We start from the raw sequence: 11790 nt of genomic DNA on the forward strand, positions 1-11790 counted from the left end.
CCCCTAGTGCCTAAACCTAACCTCCCCGCACCCTAAACCTAAAACCCCTTCCCGGTGCCTAAACCTAACCTCCCCCCCTAGTACCTAAACCTAACCTCCCCCTCCCCGCACCCTAATCCTAAAACTCTCTACCCGGTGCCTAACCCTAACCATTTCTCTAATACCTGACCCTAACCCGCTACCTAACACCCCGATACTTACCTTTAGGATGCTGGCGGTTGGGATACTGCTGCCCCTTAGGGCATGGCTTGCTGACGCTTCCATCACGTGTCCCAGAGTCCTGGAGGTCGGTTCCTTGTCCTGATGCGGAGAGGCGTGCTGTCCGCTCTGGAGAGAGGTGTGCGTTATGTGGCTCATCGCTGGTGGAGAAGGACCACCTGATGGTGATTGCCTGGGATTTAATATAATGCCAAGTGGTAACCAGTCCACTCCGTGAGTTAAATGGTATGAGTGTACACAGCAGAGGTTGAAAATTTACTGTGTGTTTTTAATAAATAAATATTTTATGCACTATGGAGCACCCCTTTTTCTTTATATTTCAACAGAATATATATATATATATATATATATATATATATATGAAAACAAATATCCTGACTCACTGACTCATCAACGCCTAGCCCAAACTGCTGGACCCAAAAACATGAAAATCAGGGAGTATGGACCTGATTCAGAGCTAGACGCTCTGACAAGAGCGCTCGCTCTGAATCAGGGCCCTCCTACCTAAAATTGGAGCAGCCTCCTGGCCGCTCGCATAGCTTATGCGAGCGGCCAAAAAGATGGTCGCGATGGTCAAGACCATTGCGACCATCGGGCTTGCGACGAGACCCTGCGGTAGGGTCTCGCTGCCGCAAGTCCAGGAGTGCTTTTGGCTCTATCAGAGCCAAAAGCACTCCCACTGACATCACTAGTGATGTCAGTGGGCCGGACCCAGAGGGTAGGCGTTCCCATGGGAACGCCTCTGTCTGGGCAGCAACGCCCCCGGCACTCCCACCAAAGGGGGCGTGCTGTCACTCACCATTCGGGTCTTGTGCATGCGCACGACGGAGCTTCCTCCGTCGTGCGCATGCGCACTAGGGCACCCTCGACCCGCTTGCGAGCACTCAGCGCTCGCGAGAGGGTCTGAATCAGGCCCTATATTCCTTCCATGACATAGGCACCCACTAAGCATGGAGTTTTTGATATTCAACTCCTAAGGAGGTGAAAAGTGCTGTTACCTTCCCCTGTGCGATGTCCTGACTCACTGCCTCATCAACGCCATGCCCCAACCCCTTGACCTAGAAACATAAATTTCAGAGAATATATTCCTTCCATGATGTAAGCACCCACTAAGCAGGGCTTTTTCGAAATTTGACCCCTTAACGGGGTGAAAAGTGGTAAAATGTTTCTTCTCGACCGAGGTGATTGGGTGATAAAGCAACATGTCCCAAGTGCTGTGGGACTGCAAGCTCATTGTCTGGGTCGAGTGGCGGCTTCATTGTTGGGGTGGCAGTGCAGTCCAATATTCAAATGGGGGAGCCACACCAACTGCCAGTGATGTTTGGCAGCAGTTGGGGTGACAGTTGGCATGGCTCCCCTATTAGGGACTAGCCATTTTACAAACTTCATCTTGTCTTAAAAAAACCTGCATCTGTTTGTATCCTGTGACTATCATAGGAGCACCACTCCGCCATTTTCCGGCTGCTCTGGATTGTGCATATTGGTGGTCTATGGGTGGAATTTACATTTTCTATTTATGTTTGTTTGGGTTTCCTCCATTTGTAAAAGGATATATGGGTAGGCTAATTGTTTTTTTGTGTATATTCGGCCTTGAATGTGAACAAGGTGAGCTTTAAAAAGAAACTCACGCTATATTAAGTGTCAGGATTATTTAATCAGAATAAATGGAAAAAGTCTTCATTACATTCTTAGGGGGGGCATATAACTTAGGTAATGTAAGTAAAGTCTAAGAATATGATGGCGTTATGGTATTCACGAGTGAGGGAGGGGGAAGTAGGAGGAAAACTGTGTGGATATAAATGGAACCTGTCACCTGTTATGTTGTAAAGTGACCTTGATAAAGCTGCTTACACGCGAATCGCACGCCGGCAGATTCCCGCTCTGTGTTGAAAATGCAACATTGTTTCTATTATAAAAAAATGTGTGTGATCAGCTAGTAAACGAGGGTCCCTGTGAGTCATAGAGCAGACAGTGGATGTATGTGAATGTATTGAATAGAAAAAGCTGCGACTATTCAAATGGCATCACATGCTGTGAGAGCTTTCCCAATACAATTACATAAACCACAGATAAGACCATGCTGATCTAGCAGTGAAAAATAATAATATATATATATACAGTGTATATATATATATATATATATATATATATATACATATATATATATATATATATATATACATATCTATATACAGTACTGCAAAAGTTTTAGGCAGGTGTGGTGAAATGCTGCAAAGTATGAATGCTTTAAAAAATAGAAGTATCAATAGTTTATTTTTATCAATTAACAAAATGTAAAGGGAACAAACAAAAGAGGAATCTAAATCAAATCAATATTTGTTGTGACCACCATTTGCCTTCAAAACAGCATCAATTCTTCTAGGTACAGTTGCACACAGTTTTTGATGGAACTCAGGGAGGTGGTTCCAAACATCTTGGAGAACTAACCACAGATCTTCTTCTTTGGATGTAGGCTTGCTCAAATCCTTCTGTCTCTTCATGTAATCCCAGACAGACTCAATGATGTTGAGATCAGGGCTCTGTGGGGGCCATATCATCACTTCCAGGACTCCTTGTTCTTTTTTACGCTGAAGATAGTTCTTAATGACATTGACTGTATGTTTGGGGTTGTTATCCTGCTGCAGAATAAATTTGGAGCCAATCAGACACCTTCCTGATGGTATTGCATGATCGATAAGTACCTGCCTGCATTTCTCAGCATTGAGGACACTATTAGAGCACTAGGACATTATTTCTGACCAAATCCCCAACTCCATTTGATGAAAAGCAGCCCCAAACTTGCAAGGAACCTCCACCATGCTTCACTGTTGCTTGCAGACACTCATTATTGTACCGCTTTCCAACCCTTCTGCGAACAAACTGCCTTCTATTACAGCCAATTATTTCACATTTTGACTCATCAGTCCAGAGCACCTGCTGCCATGTTTCTGCACCCCAGTTCCTTTGTTTTCATGAATAGTTGAGTTGCTTGGCCTTGTTTTCATGTCAAAAGTATGGCTTTTTGGCCGCAATTCTTCCATGAAGACCACTTCTGGCCAGACTTCTCCAAACATTAGATGGCTGGTTTCTGTCACTTCTGAGCTGATGGCACTGCTGGACATCTTCCGATTTTGAAGGGAAATAAGTATGATGTGTCCTTTCATCTGATGCACTAAGTTTCCTTGGACTACCACTGCATCTACAGTCCTCAACTTTGTCCATTTCTTTCGCTTCTTTAAAAGAGCTTCAATAGCACATCTTGAAACCCTTGTCTGCTTTGAAATATTTACCTTGGAGAGACCTTGCTGATGCAGTATAACTACCTTGTGTCTTGTTGCTATGCTCAGTATTGCCATGGTGTATGACCTATCTTCCACAACCTCGCATTTGTAGCAGAGTTTGGTGGTTCCTCACCCAGTTTCAAGCCTCTTACACAGCTGTTTCTGTTTCGGTTAATGACTGTGTTTCAACCTACAGTACATATGAAAATGATGATCATTATTACCTGTATGGTATGATTGGTTAATCATATACCTGACTGTAATCCTACAAAAACCCTGACTTTGTGCAAGTGTACCTGAAAGAATTGTTTTGAAGGCAAAGGTTGGTGACACCAAGGGGTATATTTACTAAAGTGAGAGTTTTTAGAAATGGAGATGTCGACCATAGCAACCAATCAGACAATCAGATTCTTTTAACAAAAAAATAAACTACCTGTATTTGCAGCATGTTTTCCACACCTGCCTACATCTTTTGCACAGAACTGTCGTTCGGTGCTGCATGCCAAATTTCAAGGCAAAAAAATTAAAAATGAGGATTTGGGAGTAATCTAAAGTTCCAACTGTCACTTTTTTCTGACACTCTGAGTTAGGACCACTTTTCTGCTGCTCTCTATGGGGGATTTTAGGGAAGGCATAACTCAGGGTAGGGGGCAAATTTAGACTTGGGATTTGTTTTATTAGGTAGCTATTTTTCCAGAATAGGGCCTTTTGGAGTTCAGGTATTTGAGAAAGTTACAGTTTTTAAACTATTACATAACGAATCCACCACTATAGAGATAGGAAATTTCAATTCTTTGCGCAGCCTCAGTAGGAGCCTCCAGCAGATGGACTCATTGTGTCTTCACTTGGGTGCAGTAAGATGGCTGCCTTTTGTGGGCAGTAGCGGGGGCCGGGACTGGGAGGAATAAAGCCGGCCTTAACTGTGAGCTTCAGCTGTGGCCAGGACCAGCGGACTGTAGCGGGCATTAGCTGGTCCTGGCCATTAGCGGCGGTGCGGGCGTTAGGACCTGGGGGAGGTAGCAGCACACAGATGCAGGCTTGGATGTGTTAGATCCGTGATACTTGCATCTGTGCTTAAATATATAAATACAGAAGCAGTGAGACCTGTCTGTGCTTCTGTGTTTAATTAAAAAAAAAACCTGTGTAAAAAAAAATAAAATGGTGTGGCCCCCTCCCCAAAAACAACAACCAGCATCGGGCTTTGGAGCCCCAGTACTGGTTGTGCTAAATAAGGGGTACAAATGAAGCACAACCAGCACCAGGCTTTTAATTACTCCGAAGTCCTAATTTTTTATATTTTTGCCCTGAAATATGGTATGCAGCACCGAGCAACAGTTCTACCAGCCCATGCCAAATTTCAGCTCCGTACCTCTAATAGTTTTTGAGGTGTAGCCCTTTAAACACCATGCCCCATCGGAACTTCTCTATGGGAAAATATTTTTTTTTTCCGAGAGGACCCCTACGATGCTCGTCCCCTGTATTTTGGCAACCAAGACTGGCTCTGATTAGCCTGGTGCTGGTTGTGCTTAATACAGGGAACCCCTATGTCGTTTGTCCCCTGTGTTTAGCACAACCAGCACTGGGGCTCCAAAACCCGATGCTGGTTGTGCTGTGGAGGCACATCATTTTTTTTTTAATATTACACATTCATTTCTTTAAAACAATACATGGATGGATCTCACTGATACGTCCATGCATCTGTGTCTTATTGATTTGATTTTCTCAGGTGCATGCCCATCACCAGTGAGTCCCTCTGTCGCCCGCTGATGCTTCTGTGCACGCCTGTTGCTGCCACTGCTCCGCACCCCCACTGCTGCCACTGCCCCACACACCTGCAGCCTGCCCCAGCAGCCGTCTTTCCCTCGGCACCCTTAAAACACCTCCTGTATGCTGTCTGCTCCTCCACCCATGTTAGTGTACCTATTTGTTGTCCTTCTGCCCTGCAGGTGACCCGGTTTGCTCGTCAAAACCTTGATGGTTAATAAATTATAATAAAGCAATGAAATTCCATAGACAAAAAACCTTACAGTTTTACATGTCCCATTAAGGCTTCTTAGACATGATCTGAAATTGTGCCACTGAAACTAAAAAAAGCAATGAAATTACGGTCATTAAGGCTGATGCCTTAATGGACGTGTTCCTTGTGCAATACAGATATGGTATGCCATCACACCCTGTGGTTAACTGCAGATTCAGCAGAATGCGATTGCTGTCACTCAGAAAATGGTGGAGCTGCTAATTCACAGAATTGTGTGCTCATTGGAATACACACATGCAGTCTATGCAACTGGGGTCTAAGCAAAAAATAGAGCTGTGCAGATGGGATAAAAGTAGTGTGGATGGGAGAAGGAGAAACAGCAGTGTGGATAAGTGAGACAAAAAGGCGTGTAGAGGAGGGAAGGTTAAGCAGTATAGAGGGGTGGGGGTTGCCAATGTGATGGCGATGGGTGAAAAACAGTGGTGCGGATAGGGTGGAGGATCAAATGCAGATATCAAATGCAGATATGGAAAACAGTGGTGCTAATGGGGGGGAAACAGAGTGGCACAGTTTGGGGGGACAGCGACGTGGATGGGGTAGAGTGTGGCATGAACATGGGAAGACAGAGCAGTGCAGATGGGTAAAGACAGATTGGTGCAGATAAGGGAAGACAGACTAGCACAAATAGGAGAACACACAACAGTAGGGATTGGGGAAGACAAATTAGTGTGGATGGGTAGGAAGACAGAGTATGGCGGGTGGGGGGAGGAGACATAGTTGCACAGTTGGGCGGGACAGAGTGGTGCAGATGGAGGAAGAAAGAGTGCCACAGAGGAAAGGAAGACAGAACGGTGTGGCTTAGGGGAAGGCAGTACTGCAGAAGGAAACAGAGTGGCATGGATGCAGGGCAGTGCGGATGGAGAAAGACAGATTGGTGCAGATGAGAGAACACAGACTAGCACAGTTCGGAGACCACACAGTAGTAGGGATTGGGGAGGAAGACAGAGTGGTGCAGGTGGCGGGGGGAAACAGAGTTGCACGGTTGGGGGGACCAGAGTAGTGCAGATGGAGAAAGAAAGAGTGCCACAGAGGAAAGGAAGACAGCGGCGTGGCTTAGGGGAAGGCAGTGGTGCAGAAGGAAACAGAGTGGCACAGATGCAGGGTGGTGCATATGGAGAAAGACAGATTGGTGTGGATGAGAGAACACAGACTACCATAGTTCGGAGACCACACAGCAGTAGGGATTGGGGAATATATAGCAGCATGGAGGCATATAGGGGAAGAAAGTGTACATGCATAGACAGAGTATGATATTTTGAAAAATATGGGAGCTGAACGTGTATTCTAAATGAGATAAATTTATGCAGTAAGAAGGATGTTGGAATCCAGTGAGATTGTTTTGGTGATTAAATGGGAAGATTGTGGGCACTGAGTGGGATGTGGGAGCCACATAACTGCTCAAACCTCAGTTGCATTGACTGCATGTGTGTATTCCAATGAGCACACAATTCTGTGAATTAGCAGCTCCACCATTTTGTGAGTGACAGCAATCTCATTCTGTGAGAGTGCAGAATCTGCAGTTAACCACAGGGTGTGATGGTATACTATAATTGTATTGCGCAAGGAACACGTCCATTAAGGCATCAGCTGTGCACATTACTATTCGATTCGTGGTAGATTTGAATTATTGGACCTGAGTGGGATTACCGGGTTCGGTATATGAAACCAGAAGTCGGGATGCCGGCTGTCAAAAGACAGACAGCGGCATCCCGATGCTCAGAATCCCGACAGGGAGTAGGTAAGTATCCTAACCCTCCCCCCTTCACCCTCTAACCCTAACCCTCCCCACCCCTCATCCTATCCCTCCCGATTAGTGCCTCAACCTAACCCTCCCCCCTTAGTGCATAACCCTCCCCCCCCACCATGGTGGTGCCTAACCCTCACCCCACCCTGGTGGTGCCTAACACTAACCCACCCCCGAGGGTGGTGCCTAACCCTAACCTCCCAACCCCGCAGCCTAACCCTAACCCCTCCTGGTACCTAAACCTAACCCTCCCCCCCCCTCCCCTGGGGCTAACAGCTAACATGGGGTGCTAAACTTACAATCGGCATGCCGGCTGTCGGGATTGCAGCGACGGTGTTGTGGTCACAGGTCGGGATTATGGCACTGGGATTTTGCACAACGCCATCCCGATTATAGGTAAACTAACTACATACCGGATTACCTATACTTTAATCTGAGGTTCCCAAACTCCGCCATCACAGTCCAGGTTTTAAGGATATCCATGCTTAACTCCTGATGGTTAAATAAATTTTTCTGTGGTACTAATTAAGTCACCTGTGCTCAGGCATAGATATCCTTAAAACGTTGACTGTAGCTTTGGTTTAACGGAATGGAACAACCTAGAAATTTTAAGCTCTGGCATACCTTTCTGACTAATGCGGTTTATCCTATGACCAACATGTTTTGTGTGGGAATTATAGGTTTCTGTTTATATTTTGTTAATCTATATTCTGTATACCACTGTTACTGTTATGTGACAATCATTTGTACCTGACTTTGTATTTTGATTTTGATTTCTTTGACAATCTGTCAATAAAACTTGTATTAAAAAAAAAAAACATTGACTGTGGCGGAGTTTTGGAACTTCTGGTATATAATGTACAATGACAGCCCATATTCTTATGGTAACATTACTCCTTGGATTATGCTAAAGATTATTTAATAGCACAAAGTGCAAGGCAAATGGTGATTTACCTAACCCACACACATATAATCTGTATGACGGAATAAATAATAATTATATATATATATATATATATATATATATATATATATTATATATATAAAACACAACTGGATTGTCTTGTTTTTTAATTTACATTTTCTTTATTTCACTATCACTAGCATATTTCATTTGTCTATTGGTTTTAATGTAAGTGTAAGCATATGATATTTTATTGCAGCTACAATAAAAGTTGCATTTTAATTTCCTCTGTGTGCCATCCAATGAGAACGCTTTCTCTTTGGTCCATGACTTTACCTTGTTGTCATAAGGCGGCATCCCCAGATTGATTATTCTTATTTTCTCAAGTAAATATGAGGTTTCAACATAAGTACAGAACAGATAATACTAGTGCAAGAGGTTTTTCTTTCTGTTTCAAGTTGTAGAATGACTCAGTGTAGGTGAAATTGTGCTGGGAGTTAAAGTTTCATATTTAGGGCCAGTGGCGTCACTATGGGGGTGCGGGCCGCACCCGTGACAGCAAAAGTCGGCTCCTCCTCTGAGACAGGAGCCTGGTTCTGCTGTGTGACATTCTCCTGCAGCACTCGGCTCCTGTCACAGAGGAGGAGCGGGCAGTGCAGGCACTAGCCTCCAGGGGCAGCTGGGCACGCCCCCAGAGTGACAGAGTGATGCCATTGGGATTTCCCACCAGGCCATGCCCCTTTATGGTAGGCCTATTCATCAACACTAAAATAACGTTTTTAAGGACATTTTCCTTAATTACTGTTATTTTAGTGTTCATGAAGAGACTTAACAGTCCCCTGCGTTAATTTCCACACTCCCACTACATTAGTAGTTTAGTACATTAGTATGGTGATATGGAAATTATGCTATTCATCAAATTCCGAAAATTGTGTCTTTTTGGAATTTGATGGAGTTACGATCCGCCACTGTGAGGTGGTGAATAGTAGGTGGCACTTACCTGTGTCAGCGTGTGCAGGTCCCCCGGCGTCTTCCTCCGGCGCTTTCGTCCCTCCTCTGGCTCCGGTGTCTGCTCGGACACTGTGTTCTCCCAGCAGAACACAATAAAGTTTAGAAACTGTACTGTGGTCTGCTGGGAGAACACAGTGTCCAAGCAGACGCCGGAGCCGGAGGCAGCTGCATCGGGCAGGTAAGTCGGGGATGTGGGGGCAGGTGAGCGGAGGGGGTTGGGGGTGACACACAAAATTACCGCAGCTGTAGTTAGTGCTACGCATGTGCTGGTATTACGAATGTAACGGCGCATGCGCAGCACTGATTACAGCTGCGGTAAGTTAGTGTAGAGAGGGATAACTATCTATTTCCCGAAAAGCTGTCATCGCAAAAATGACAGCTTTTCTAAATAGATAGTTATGGAGAGGAGGAATGATGAATTCCTCCGGTAATTAGGTCTCCGGTAATTAGGTAGAACTTCATGCGAGTTCTAAACCTAATTACCTCCAGAGAATTTTAAGTTATGATGAATAGGCCCCTAGGGCTCTATTTATCAATCTTTTTTTTTTACTAAAATTCATGTGAATACAAGAATTCTCACACCCTTTTCACATTATTTTAGATTCACTAAAATGTATTAAACTGCTTTTGGAGCAGTTTTTGTGAAAAACTAGTCCAAGCCCTTTAATTCACATTTCTTTAGCAAGCAGATCTTATTTTCCATAATTGTAATGGGAAATGCGATCTGCTTGATATTTACTAAGGGGGAATTGGGAAAATATCGGATGGGAGCTCTGCTATAGCATCGTCATCTGGAGATGGTGTTATCCAGGGTTTCCTCCTGGTTCCCCGTCTCCTGCTCTGCTCTAAAGGTGCCCATCCACCTAGCAATATTTGCAAGTGATTGCACGATAACGACGTCGTTATCGTGCAATCGCTTGCAAATCGTGCATGCATTGTGTACATTTATGTCGGAGACGACCAGCGATACGCGCACCCGCTGGTCGTTTCCGACATCTATCATTGTGCAAACAAGCTGGTCAATCTGAAGATAACGTCAGGTTGAACTTGTTTGCAGATGATTTATTGTGCCTACACTGAACGTCTGCTCATTCAGTGCAGGCTCATCACAGACTAACGACTGCAAGATTACAATGTCGTAATCGTGCAGTCATTTTCAGCTCGTCTAGTGGATGGGCAGCTTTACAGGCAAAGCAGAGTCTGCCCCCTATTATCAGCTTTGTTGTCTAAATAGACCGCCAGTTGATTACTATAATAAAAAAAAAAAAAAGCACCTCCCTGCAGCCGGGGGTCCTCTGATCGGTGGTTTCTCTCCTACGGTCAGCTGGTTGCCGGGACTACTGCACTGTGACCCCAGTCAGCTGTGAAACAAACCGGGATCTCATGCACCCCAAATTTAAACAGAGCATTTATTTGCAAAAAGAAAATTATTTTCTATTATTTTTAACTGTTATTTATAAAAAATTAAAAAATCAGTCATTTGACACATTTTAGGGCCCCAAATACTTTGCTTGTGGCCACTAACAGACTTCTGTATAATAGTTTGCACTTTTTTGGGGTACATGTTGATTTCCCCAGTTTTCATCACACTTACGCGAGTATTACCAACCAGAAATACAGCACGGCCACCGCAATAAGCCTTTTCAAATTGAATTGCGCTTTAAGCGAGAATGGACATATAGGCGGTAAGCGAAATTACCATGTGGTATTCACATTACGGCATAAATCTTCCCCTTACTGGCATTTGCCATGTGTGTTATTTTGCATGTAAAACCACGTATAAATTCAGGGGTGCAGTCACTGCCAATGTTAGCTAACATTGGTAGTGAGTGTAAGCTGTTGCGTATGGGTGCGCTGACATTAGAAACGGCAAGGCAAAGCCATGGCCGTTCCTGGGTGGTGTCTGGGAGGTGGCCCGAAGTGTACAGAAAAAAAGGCCGTCTTATGGGCGTATCATGGGAGTGTCGCAGGCATGTCAGCCAAAGCGTGTACATTCAGAGCCACAGAGGCCATCTTCAGATACATTTTGGAAGGAGACACTGCGTTTACCATATAGGCTGGTACAACGGTCGATGTTGCATGCGATCTTGAGCTGATGGTGGAGTGTTCAGGACCACCGCAGAGCTACACCATTTACGGGCACTGAAAGTGGGCGACTGAAACTAACAATTGTATATGATCACCACTGCGACTCGGCAAAATGTGCCATTCGCGGCTGCAGTCAACCACTGAATCAGACCCATTGTGTTTATGTATGCATTTTTCATGCATTTACAAGTGTGTTTAATCTGCATCTTTTAGGGGAAAAAAATACTGTGCATCTGTGAGGAAACAGGAAATCATTAGCTGGCTCAAGCCAAATACCTGGGTTTACCATGCTCGCTGCAGTGCATTACAACAGAGGATAAAAAAAAGCACTGTGTGCAATGTAAGTTGAATGCACATAAAAGTGCTAATATTTGATGTAATAATTGATATACTTATTTTTAGTGTCATGTCCAATGCTTGCAGTTAGGCCCTGAAGTAGAGTGTCCCGTCCGTCAGTTTGCAGACTGTCGAGGAATGTCATAGACTGAGACTTGTGAGATCTTGG

At 44.5% G+C, this 11790-nt stretch overlaps 1 protein-coding gene across 1 annotated transcript in view; it reads left to right on the top strand.

Annotated features, from left to right (window-relative positions):
• SNX18 (sorting nexin 18) overlaps window positions 1-11566 on the top strand; it is a 69233-nt gene extending 57667 nt beyond the window's left edge. Inside the window, exon 2 of the mRNA XM_088469424.1 lies at window positions 11499-11566. Within this exon, the coding sequence (XP_088325550.1) occupies window positions 11499-11524 (26 nt within the window). The 3' untranslated portion in view covers window positions 11525-11566. The remainder of the gene's footprint in view (window positions 1-11498) is intronic.
• Window positions 11567-11790: the final 224 nt, after the last annotated feature.

Source organism: Taudactylus pleione, unplaced genomic scaffold (genome assembly GCF_031769625.1).
Source record: "Taudactylus pleione unplaced genomic scaffold, aTauple2 ptg000092l, whole genome shotgun sequence".
Lineage (NCBI taxonomy): Eukaryota > Metazoa > Chordata > Amphibia > Anura > Myobatrachidae > Taudactylus > Taudactylus pleione.